The following is a 13519-nucleotide window of genomic DNA, read 5'->3' on the forward strand; positions in this document are numbered from 1 at the left end:
GTGACACAAAACTTTGCTTGGGCTTTATTCTGATTCAATCTCATTCCTACCACATTGCTGTTCAAGGTAGTGCATAATTCATAGGTAATATGTCAAAAAGAGCATGGGTTGATTGAGGAGATATTATAATTGAAAGAAGCATCCATCATTGTTTTTTTCTAGCTCTATACTTCCCCCTACCAGGTCTAAGAACCCCATAAAGACTATCACCCTGGAAAGCAGAGGAGTCTTATTTTCCTACTTGGACTTTACTGTCCCTCTGAAATTTTTTCACTGAAAGGTATTTTACAAGGTCACCTACATAGCCTTAGATATTGAATGACTTTCAGCTTTTGTAATTGTAGCAAGCATAAGAGTGCCCTTGAATCTTGTATGGTCCTTCACATGCATGTCTTTGTCCTGTTTCTAAACAAGCTGCTTCTAGTGATTTGCTTATCACCAAACTAGAGCAGACTGATATGAAATAATTAAATATCTTGTAAATACTCAGATAAGAGCTCTTTGTTTAAATTATTTTCCAAATAATTTATTTGCATGTTTATAAATTTCCATTACCTTTAGCATCCTCAACCACTTTATGTACTTACATATAAGATACAAAAAAATGAATTCAAGTCACACACTAGAACCTCAGTGATTATTTTTTGGTTTCATATGAATAAATATTCAATGAAAATTAACTTTTTTTGGTATCTTTCTTTTTCCTTTCTTTCTTTACCAAGATGCTATGCTGCTGCTTGGATAAAGTGATAAAATGCACAGTCCTTAAACTCAGAGTGTTCATAAACACATATTAAAGGTAAGGATTTACTAATTTTTTTTGAAGAGCAGGGTGGTCTGTGAAACAAACTTGAGTGCTGGAGGGAAGGAAAGCCCCCTGGAGGAAGTGACTGGGTTGTGAATTACAGCTCTATAGCCTACCACTCTGGTTTTCTTTAAATTCCAAATAAATGATATGGTTCTGCCCACCTAAGAGCCCCTCTAATTGCTGATCCATCTGCCTAGAATGCTTTCTCTACCTACTTGCATCTTTCAGTTAATTCCTACTTATCTTTTAGATCCCAGATTAGTTGTTTCCATTTTCAGGAAGGACATTTTAACTTCCTTCATTATATTACAACATGCTTTGGGTTTATAATGCTCAGTCTTTTTACATTATGGCATAATTCTAGTTTATTATAGATACAGTCATGCACTACGTAACAATGTTTCAGTTAATGATGGACTACATATATGATGATGGTCCCATAAGATTAGTACCATATAGCCCAGTTGTGTAGTTGGTTATACCATCTAGGTTTATGTAAAAACACTCTATGATGTTCACCCAATGACCAAATCGACTAATGATGCATTTCTAAGAAGGTATCCAAATGGTTAATAATGGTTATAAGTGATTATAACTTTAATCTGAATAATTATTTAACTACTATTTTGTCACTTTCATTAAATGATGACTCATTAGTGTAAAAACTGTTAGATTCACCATGAAATACAAAGCACATAAACACACAACATATACTTAGAATACATTCAATAACTTTTAGAAAATCAAATAATTCACAAATGAAACATTGAAAGAATAAAAATTGGCCAACATAAGAGTTCAGAACTTTTCCACAATTAGGCAGTACCAAATATAAATTCAAGATACAAAATGAAGCATCGCATACTTAGGGAATGACAAATTTTTGTACGTCTGGAAGATAGTATAAATACTTATTGGATCGTGACACATTAGGCAAAATAATTTTGATTTTCATGTATTATAGTGTAATTTTTGGAGAAAATATTTACATTTAACTTTTCAATGGAACCACTTTTTATGTTTAAATTTTGTTCAGAGCCTCTTTTACATCCTTGTTGTGTAGACTATAAAACAGAGGGGTTAACATAAGAATCTCAAGAGCATGAATCAATGAGTTCATTTTATCTTGATCTACAGAGTAAGAAGAACTTGGCTGGGAATACATGAAGAGCAGAGTTCCCTGACAAATTGTCACTGCAGTTAAGTGGGACGTACAAGTGGAGAAAGCTTTAAACTTCCCTTCAGCAGAGTGGATCTTTATCACTACAATGATGATATACAAAAAGACAAGAAAAAAAGCCCCGAAACAGTAATCAGTTCAATGAAGTAAAAACTGGTGAATATACTAACTCATTGACCTGTGTATCTGAGCAAGAGAGCAATAGGAGAGGAGGGACAACAAAGAAGAAATGGTTAACATCATTTCACCCACAGAAACATAAGTGGAATGTTAATATTGTATTTATTGAAGCATCCATAATTCCCACCATGTAAACCCCAGCTATAAACAGAGAGCACACTCTGCTGGACATGTTGACCGTTTAGAGCAAGGAGTTGCTAATGGCCTCAAATTGATCAAAGGCTATCACTGCCAGCGGTAGATACTCAGAATCTGCAAAGGTACAGAAGATCAAGAATTGCTGAGTACAGCCATAGAAGGGAATTGACTTCTTGGCAATAAAGCTTACAAGTATCCTGGGTGCAATCACTGTAGAATAGTGTAAGTTACTGAAGGAAAGTTGGGTGAGGAGAAAAAATACATTGATGTGTGAAGCTGGGATTCCATTCTAATTAAAATAGTATTCCCGAGCTTTGCAACAAGATTAATGAGATCAACAACTAGGAACATGGTAAATAGGGTCACTTTGATTCCAGGGGTACTGTTAATTCCCACATAAGCAAATCCAATCAAGGAGGAGAAATTTCCTCTGTTTCTTTTTGTCTTTTCAAAATTTATGAGAAAATGAACAAGAAAATGACAGATATATTTTAACTTTTCTGGGCATCCACAAAATATTGGTGGGTTAGAACACAATTTCTTTCTATAATTATCTTTTAGTGCTCAGAAAATTACTCAGCCATGTATCCCGTCTTTAAAGAGACATTACTCTCTATTTGATAATAACAAGAAGAATAAAAATTGGAATAGACATGGAAAAACTTCTATCTAATCTACACGTCATTCATGATGTATCTGGTTTTATATAAGTTTTATATCTCTGAGTTTTAACTTATTATCTCTGGCAATAGATTTGGATGAATTGATATTGTATAATCAAAATATTATGGAAGAGACAACAATGTTGTTAGAGAGAACACACTGTAAGATGTAGGACTAAGCATTTCCTAAGTTGGAAATATTCACGTGGACACAAAAAAATTACTACCATTGTTATGTTCCTCAAAAAATATGATTGGTTTAAAAAACTTTGTGTTAGTGCTAGAAATAATGACCATCACTAATAATAATGAAAATGTTTATGTTATTGGTCTTAGTCGAAGCTGTCTTTAGTATTTGGTGAGACATGAAATAAATATTAAACCTTTCCTCCAGAAATTTATTATTGTTTTATCCCATTCCTCATCACCTATTTGTGGAGTGGGTCTGATGCCAAAGGATGAGTCTCTTGAGGAGTTCAAAGAAAAGTGCTGAAAAGAAGTGAAAACAAAAGAATTTAACATACACATTTGCATCTCCTTGTTTTTAAAAGGACTTTTACATTAAAAATGCAAATAGGATGAGGGATAATAAATGTTTCTGAGATATATAGGCTTCTCTTCCTTGTGGTTGTGTACATGTGTGACGGCATCATGTGTTTTCATGTATTATATGTCTCTGTTGAATATATGAGAATAGGAATGTCAGTGGTGGATTTTTTTTAGACTTAAGTAAATATGGCATGTGGTTCATGTGGAGTTGAGCTTGTAGAAAGATATTTGTAATGTCATACTTAAATTATTTATGAAATAAAACATAAGAAACTTAAATTTGGGGGCTGGTCCGGTGGCACTGCAGTTAAGTGGGCAGGTTCTGCTTCGGCGGCCTGAGTTTCGCCAGTTAGGATCCCAGGTGTGGACGTGGCACCACTTGACAAGCCATGCTATGGTAGGTGTCCCACATGTAAAAAGTAGAGGAAGATGGGCACTGATGTTAGCTCAGGGCCAGTTTTCCTCAGCAAAAAATACAAGAGGATTGCTAGCAGATGTTAGCTCAGGGCTGACCTTCCTCAAAAAAAAAAAAAAAAAGAAAAGAAACAAATTCGTTTATATGCCTCCCCAGTGATAGAAGATACTGCGGTGAACCTAGATTAAAATAAAATCACTAAAATGCTATTTTGTGGATACTAATAATTTCAGTCCATTCAATATAATTTTTTGACCTTAGATTGCTGAGTTTACTAAACTGTGTAATCAAGCATAAAATGAATTACTTACAAATTTTTCTTTTTTTTCCAAATGTAAGCAATCTTCCCCTGTATTTCTTGAATTTGGAGACTCAGGAACCTACTTGAGATGAGCAAATCTTTCTGTACTCACTACTGGTGGCTGAAAAGTAGGCAGATGGCATTTTATTTACCAGGTAGCATTTGGACTTAAATCTCTGGAGCTTCCACCGTCAGGCTTCAGTATATGCTAAGATGTGATTAATTATATTTCCTCTCTACATTTTTCCCTGCGAGTTTAGCAATAACTTTAGAAAAACTGAAGCTTATTTCTTCATTATTATCAACATGTTCATCTGACAGGAAGAAAACTGCAAATTAACTTTTGTGTTGAGCTTCACATTTATACTGAATCTGCACCCTCTGTCTCTAGTCAAAGCAGTAATCCAATAAAATACAAAAACATTCCCTACCTAGTAATTTTCATATCCTTTCTATTTTTTATTTTATTTCTTCCATTTCTGAAACATTCTCCTTTACCACCTCATATAGGAATATGACTATTCTTCAATGGTACTATTTTTATTGAGACATAATTTTATATACTGTAAAATTTATCCCTTGCTAGTGTGCACTTCATTTTTTTTTCTATATTTACAAAGTTGTGCAGCTATCACCACTATCTAATTCCAGAACATTTTTCATCACCCCAATAAGTAACTTCTACTCATTAGCACGCACATCTCCTTGCTGCCTCCTCTAACTCCTGACATCCACTAATCTACTTTCTGACTATGTGCTGTTGCCTATACTAGATATCCCATATCTTGGCACTATACAATATGTGGGGGTTTTGGTGGTGTCGTTGGGCTTCTTTTACTTACCGTAGTGTTTTCAAGGTTCATCCATGTTTGGATATTTCAGAATTTCCTTTTTCATAGCTGAACAATATTTCATTTTAGGGATATAGCACACTACCTGTTCATCAGTTAATGGTCATTTAGGTCCTTTCTACTTTTGGGCTGTTATGAGTAATAATGCTTAAATATTCATGTCAATGGAAATGATAAAGGTCGCTTTCTTCCACAAGCATTGTCTTATTCCGATCCCCAAAGTACATGTTATCCATCAACACTTCATTGGTTTTATGACTCTATCATGTTCTTTACACTTAGTAAACTTTCTTGAATTATGTTAATTTTATTCACATAAAATCTCTATTAAAATTAAGGCTTTATAAATAAGTTCAGTGCTTAGTTTTTTATATTTCCCAAAGTCCCCAGAACAAGAATTTGCAAAGGTAGCTGTTTACTGAATATTGATTATTAAATATTTTGGGTTACTTGAAGTGCAGGGTGGTGTATGAATAGAAATAAACTAGCTTTGGGAAATGTTTCTACTAATGTAGTTCACATATACAAGGATGATTCATTTAAAAAATTTTGCATAGATAATCGTTTTTCCAAGAGTAGAGTTAATTTGCTATTATCTGTACTAGTTCTTTAAGAAATTGAGAATTTTTGTTAATTTGAATTTCGTATACTCTCCAAAAACTCCCCACGAAGTAACAGTGGAATTCTCCACACTTCTTGAACCTTAATTATCCATCTTGGAATCTGGTATGACTGGGCTACTTCCGAAGGCCTCAAAACTAATCCTACTTTCACAAAGACAGTAATGATTGAAATGCCTATCATTCTTCCTTTTATATGTGTGCTGTTCAAGTTCAAGTACTGCTTCATTTGGTGACTTTCTAAGTTGTGCAAAACAAAGAATAAAAAGGTTGCTCATATACTGATGTATTTACTTAAAGTGTTAAAAATCTTTTAATAAAAGAATCTAGAATGAGAAATCTCATAGTTCTACAATGGGCTGATGATTTGGGCAGATTAAAGATGACTACGCACATCTTTACACAGTTTCTTTACAAACACAGTGCCTACATATCCTGTTGAATTTTTGCTGTTCTTTAACTGCTTTGACCAATAGAAATAGGCGGAAGTACTATATGCCACTTCCAAGTCCAGCCTTTAAAATGACAGTCACTAAAAGCCATGAGCTCATGTTGGAAGTCCATCTATCCTTCTGGATAAACCATGTGACAGTCTCTGAGACTACATGGAGAGGGAAGGGGGCCAGCTGAGTTGATCTTTCTAGGCATTCACACCTTGCTGCCAGTTATAATAGACCCTACAGCCAAAGCCCAGCTTTCAACTGAATGCTTCATTTTGACCTGAGTTAACATGAGAACAGAATACTTGCCCAATGATCCTTGTTTTAAGTCAGGTAATGTTTATATAGCAAAAGATAACCAGAATAGCATAGAGAGAATATAACCAGAGAGAAACTTTACTTCAGGAAGCATTTATTTTCACTCTTATGTACTTTTTCATGCATATATCTCTGTGTGCATGTACATATATAGATAGATGTATATTCTGTAAAAAAAAAAAACTTGTTTCTGGACTCAATTATTTAACTATCTCTTTGTCTTTATTTCATCAGAACACCATCCAAATTCTTTATTTCTAAGTTTCCTTAGCAGAAATAATTGATCTAGATTACCCAAAAGATAATTTCCAGTATTAAAAGCTTAGGAACAAATCTCAAACCCGAAGTATGAGAGGCTATCACATCCAGAAATAAGTACCTAAAATCAAGTCTAAATTGTGCTAATAGTGAGCATAGGTGTGGCTTGCTGGACTACCTGGATTCCTTTAATCATCTTTAGAACTGGAAGATGGAAAAAAAAAATGCACTGATCTTTCACCTGTCTTCATTTTTAAATAATGGTTTACTCACAAGTATTAGAATTAGCATGATTCATCTTATAGTTTTCTCTGTTTAGTGAGGCAAAAACAAGCCATTTTTATAATTAAGAATTGATGATGCATTTAAGATCTCTTAACAATCATTTTACTAATTCTCTACAGAAAATGAGTGATACCACAATAGCAGTTCAGAGACATGTTATATTCACGTAGGAAAATAATAGCTTGTAGAGGAGTTAGAGATAAAGGGTTGTCCTTACAACATCTATTTGTATATAGCATGGCATTTTTATCATTTGTCATTAGAAGAAAAATAATGTCTGTAAGCTACATTGTTTACCCAACAGGAACAAAATGCATGTATGTACATACATGTATATAACCTATGTACATTTTTGTGGGTATGTGTTTTTATCCGCATGGACACGTGTTGAATTGAGGTGGAAGGAGACTGGGTTGTATTAGTTTTGGTACGATGGTTCTATATGTAACTGAGAGAATATTACTTCAATTCTGCTTAATAATTATAGGGGCAATGTTTGCAGCCAGTCCTATATCACACATACACAGACACAAACGTTCACGAGCACACAGACACACTTATGGAACACTGTATATACATATAGTGTCCCAAGTATGTGTGAGCATGTTTATCTGTAAATTAAAAGTAAACTTTTGCTAAAATGTAGCAGGAAAAAAATCAGTGAAGGACTATATTAATGCTTCTCACTTAAATCAGAGAGAAGCATTCTGAATTCAAATCAAACATCACTTATGGCCATAATTGAATACATAGTGATTACTTTTAAAATTTGTAAACATGCACAAAATACAGTATCACCATAAAACCTCTATTATGACTTCACATTTATATTATAAAAAAATTACATATATTTTTTTAACCGGACAAAAGTCTACTTGAAAAGAAAATGACTAATACTGTGTTTTATTTATTACAACTGAACGCTTGAAGGTTATTAGTGTATGTGTGAAAAGAAAATGAAATGGAAAGTGGCTACATTGCACAATTCCAGGGAGTAAATAGAAAATTAAAAAAAAAATTGTGGCCCCTAAAATTGTGCAACATGACAACCCTCAGGGATATTAGCCATGTTCTGAGCTATATTTATAATGTGACTAAAGTAAGTCCACTTCAATGAATTGAAGTGAGATTTCTCCTTGTTTTTACATGTGGAGATACTTCATTTATCCTCACTGCTGGGTAGTTTGCCAGAGGATAAAGTTACCATAAAGTTACTTACCTCATTTGGAACAGGAGTCAGCAAAGTACGGTGCATAAAGTTTTTATTGGACTTGGGATATGTTATCTTATTTATATATGGTGGATATTTTTTTCTTTCTGTCATACAAGAAATATTCTGAATGATTATGACAAGGGTTTGTGGCTTGCACTCTCTAAAATATTCACTACTTAGCACTTTTGGGAAAAGTTCGTCAACTCTTGATCTATTGTGTTGATAAAAATTTGTGTTATTTTCAGTTTTTATGCTGTTGTAAATAAGGCAATAGTGAATATAATCGTACATATCTTGGGTGAACAGATTAATTCATTTCCCTTGGGAATAAAGCTAGGAATGGAGTTTTGAGGTCAAGGACATTTATATGTCTAGATTTAGTAGACACTACCATACAGTTTTTGTTTTGTTTTGTTTGTGAGGAAGGTTAGCCCTGAGCTAACTGCTGCAGATCCTCCTCTTTTTGCTAAGGAAGACTGGCCCTGAGCTAACATTTGTGCCCATCTTCCTCTACTTTATATGTGAGACGCCTACCACAGCATGGAGTTGCAAGTGGTGCCATGTCTGCACCCAGGATCTGAACTGTCTAACCCTGGACTGTCAAAGCGGAAGGTGCACACTTAACCTCTGTGCCGTCAGGCCGGCCCCCTACCATAGAGTTTTACAAAATAAAATGCCAATTCCCATTTCTACTCAAAATGTGTAAGACTGACAGTCTTTCTACATCTTCATTAATATGTGATATTGCCATTGTTTTTATTTTAAGCAATCTGTGGTTTAGTCACAATACTACATTTAGGTATTTATTTTTATTTCCTTGAATACCAATAAAGTCGGATATCCACTTCTATGTAATGCCTATGAATCTCTGAATTTGAACAACATGCCACTATAAGGGTTATATTTAAGTATTTGATCTTTTGAAATTCATACTATCTGGCTGGATTCATTGTCTCCACTATTTCAGGTTAAAACAGCCTAGATGTGACAAAACTTTTGTATTAAAAAAAGTGATTCATCTTTTTTTCTTTTTTCAAAACGTTTGCAATACTTGGATGGGTTTACACAGCAGTAGATTCATATTTTATAAAGACAGATTGCATCAGTTGGAAAGGACCTTAGAGCTAACCGAGGTGAAGTCCTTCTTTTACATAAGGGTAACATGGGTATAGAAAGAAAGAGTGGCGTGTTATATACCACGGTGATTTAGAGTTGCATTGTTAGCTGGTTCATAGCATGTTTCTATAAAAAGACACGTCCAGGGAGGTTAAAAATTGACACCTCTGGCTTTAACACTGGATCTCCTATTTATTGGGTTATTGAACATTATCACTGCTCTAATTCTAACAAATGTAGTTACACAACTTATCCCTACCATATGTCTATCTGTTCTCTCTAGTAGATATATACCCAAACCTACCTTTGCTATGTCATACTTGTGCTTAAGGATTCAGTGGCAAGGATAAAAGGAGTCAAGATATAAAACTTGACCATAATATTAACACAGTACACACAGTGATTTATAGCATTATATTTGGACAATGATATTTGCCATGACTCGTTGGTGGATGTCTGAGAAGGATATGATATGAAAAGACTAATCAGCGAAAGGAATCATTTTGATTAAGCTTTTGCAGAGGACACTCATTTATTTATTCAAAAAATGTTTTAGGACGGAATCCTCTCACCAAGCACAGCAAATTTCAAAATAGAAATATTGGGGAAGAAGACAGACAAGAGCTTTGCATTTAAAGAACTTTGAGTTAGGATAGTAGTCTTTTATTCATTCTTATTTGTTAATTTACTGCTTATACACTTTCAAGTGTTATGATGGAACATTTATAGGGTGACACTAGCACAAAGAAAATATGCAAATAAACCTAATTTAACCCACAAGCACTTCCTTCAAATAAGCAAGTTTATTAAACCCATTGTTTAAAAATGTGCATTGGAATCTAGAAACCTTAGAAGGCAAGTTGAATTGGTATCGGGGGAAGGGCTGCTCTGCCCATGATATCTCACTGGAACATACCTACGAACAGAGAATGGAGGTATAAAAAACCCTTTTAGCAAAATAAGCTGATCCTATTACTACTCTTAACGAGGTTGGAGAGAAAATTAAGATCAATAAGGAAGGCTCCGTACACTCAATTTAGGCACAATGATAAATCATAAATGATATCTAGAATGTGTATTGATGAGACTACAGGAACTCATGGCAAAGTACCTAAACTTAGGTCTCAAAATCTTTAAATAAATACTTTTGGGTGAAAACACAGTTTCACCCAGGAGATAATTTAGTGCTAATTGCTTTTTTCAAGGCACCTTTCACATCCTTATTCCTTAAGCTGTAGATCAGTGGATTTAACATAGGGATGACAACTGTGTAGAAAACGGAGGCCATTTTATCCGTGTCCATAGAGTAACTCGAGCTGGGTCGCACATACATAAAGAGGAGTGTGCCATGAAATACAGCCACAGCAGTCAGGTGGGAGGCACATGTAGAGAAGGCTTTGTATCTTCCCTCGGCTGAGTTCATTCTAAGGATGGTAGTTATTATGTAGATGTAGGAGAGGAGGACAGTGACAATGCTGCAACCTACGACACAGGTACTGAAAGTGAACAACACTATTTCATTGACGGTTGTATCTGAGGTGGACAGGGCTAGTAAGGGTGGGATATCACAGAAAAAGTGATTGATGATATTGGAATTGCAGAATGACAGCTGAAATATGCAACAGGTGAAGACTGTGGAATCAATCAAACCTTCAATGTACACAATGGACACTAGCTGGGTACAGACTCTCCTGGACATCGCGATTGTATAAAGAAGTGGATTGCAAATAGCTACATAACGGTCATATGCCATGACAGCCAACATAAGACATTCCACATCCGCAAAGACACCCCAAAAATACATCTGGATGGCACAGAAACTATATGGAATCCTCTTTTGCTCAGATAAGAAATCAACCAACATCTTTGGAGAAACAGTGGTGGAGTAGCAGACATCACAGAAAGACAGATTGCTCAAGAAATAATACATGGGTATGTGGAGACTGGAGTCCATTTTGATCAGCAGGATCATCCCTAGATTGGCAATCACAGTTATGCCATAAACCAGCAGAAAGAGTACAAAGAGACCCTGCTGCACATCCTGCCTGTCAGAAAGTCCTAGGAAAATGAAGTCAGTAATCACGGTGCAGTTCTCAACAACCATCATTCCGGTCTGGAAATCCCTGGTTTTGAAAGAATGAAATAGAAGTGGAGGATAACATCATCTTACTATTTTAATTGTTAAACTGCTGGTCCTTTCTATTTTACACTTATTAGAAAAAGATAAACAATGTTAAGCCTGCTTTAGGGAAACTGACTCTCCCAGAAATATAACCAGTTTAATATAAAATGATAATGACAATATCCCACTTTCATTTGTACAACACTGTACAGAGTTTGTAGTGCACTTTAACCTAAATTAAATCATTCTATTTCCATGTGAACCCATGTCATATTTATGATAATCTTTGCTACTTCTGTCTTATAGATAAGAAATTTATGTCCTCAGAGTCAAGGCAATAGTTTTCACAATTAGTTGGCGCAGATAACCCAGATCTTATGACAAGACTGCTCTGTTTTCAATGCTGTTAGTTCCTGTAATAGAGAAGCATAGTTAAGTGAGATGTGTAGGTAATGAATATTTTCCTTTGTTTTTCTGACATCATTCAAAATTGTGGAGCAGCAAAACTATGGATATAACTTGTCCCCATTTCCCCATTAACCCTTCAGCTCATATCTATTCTCAATAAACAAGGAATAGGAGAGTCTGAGTTTCAGGACCCTCTGAAGCAGGGAGGGCAGTGGTTGCTGGAGGAGAGGGTGGAAGGGTCTCCATGAGTGTTGCACTAGAGTGCACAGACAGAAATACGCCAGGGCTAAACAGGCTCCCTCTGACAGTTGTTGTGGCTCAGGGGAGAGTATGTAGAATGTTTGGGACCTTACTCTAGGGATGCTGGTAACACAGATGATAGAGAAGCAAGAAAGGGAGTATGATTGCTGTGTAAATCGCTCTGCCCTAATTGACTAGAATCCTCTTGACCTATTCAGCATCAGATAAGATTTGTAAGACAGGTGATAAAAGGACTCATGTGTCCAAATTCTAATGTTTTCAGAGAATCATGTCTGAACTGTGCCCCCATCACAATCCCTAGAAATTGTAATATTGTTTAATTGTTTTCTTTGATTCCTATTTCTCTTGAGTATCTCTGAAATCTGCTTCTCTTTGGTTTAAAAGAGATAGTGGTCCTTGAGAGGCCAACTGAATTCTATGTCCCACCGCTATATTTTACTCAAACCAATTATGTTATGTATAATGTCATGCATGAACTACTCCTCTGTTCTGTGAGAATATAAGAAATGTGGAGTTGAAGACAGATGACGGTCAGAAAAACTACATCTGCATACTGATTTAGTGATCAATGTGCAAGTCTCCAAAAACTCGCAACACATTCATTAAAATATCTATCCCTGTAGAAACATCATTAAACAAATATTTTCCCTAAAAATGAAAATATTTTTAAAAGCATATAGAAGTACAGATAAAAGATTAAAAACAATCTAAACTAAAAATGTCCTACTTCCTCCACAAACATGCTTGCAAATTATCGTAAGCTCTGCTATCCTGTATATATGTTTTAAATAGATTTATAAAAATGATTAAAATCAATCTATTTGTTTATACATATGTATCTTTTTAAAATAGATTGATAAAAATAATTAAAATAAAGTTTTTCATATTTTTTCATACCTTCCTTGTTTTTCTAACATGCTTAATGTGAAGGCTAAAAGAACTAAAGAAATCCACAATATAAATGACAGAAACAATAAAAAGTATTAGTACCTGACCCAGAACTACTGACTCCGTGGTTACATGCAGTTCTCTCTGCAGGAGGGTTCAGCATTGTTTCCTCACTGGCATGGATTATATTATCATGTCTGTGTCTGGTCCCTGGGTGTTGACCACTTGGTCTCTTGAGAATAAGTGACTCATGTAACAACATGGTTTATCATTTGATGTATCATACAAGTAGGGTGATTGAGAAAAAATGCAGATCATTTTTTTAATTTTTCCTTTTGTCCCTATCTACCTTACTGCCCCAAATTTTACCTATTTAACAATAGTAAAGATCCAAAGAGCATTTCTTTTTTCCATTTCTCTGGTCCATTTATAAAGATTTTGTTTTATTTCTATAATTTGCAAATCAAATATGCACCCACTGATACTCACACTTACATAGACACATA

General features: G+C 34.9%; 1 protein-coding gene and 1 pseudogene across 1 annotated transcript; both read right to left on the reverse strand.

Moving 5' to 3' along the window:
* Window positions 1-1807: 1807 nt before the first annotated feature.
* On the reverse strand, window positions 1808-5096 carry LOC124233947 (olfactory receptor-like protein OLF2; annotated as a pseudogene).
* Window positions 5097-10499: 5403 nt separating this feature from the next.
* Window positions 10500-11441, reverse strand: LOC124233949 (olfactory receptor 5W2-like). Its single transcript, XM_046651240.1, has one exon. It carries the CDS (start codon window positions 11439-11441, stop codon window positions 10500-10502), a length of 942 nt encoding a protein of 313 aa, XP_046507196.1.
* Between the last annotated feature and the right edge of the window lie 2078 nt (window positions 11442-13519).

The sequence above is a fragment of the Equus quagga genome, unplaced genomic scaffold, assembly GCF_021613505.1.
Source record: "Equus quagga isolate Etosha38 unplaced genomic scaffold, UCLA_HA_Equagga_1.0 52691_RagTag, whole genome shotgun sequence".
NCBI classification, from domain to species: Eukaryota; Metazoa; Chordata; class Mammalia; order Perissodactyla; family Equidae; genus Equus; species Equus quagga.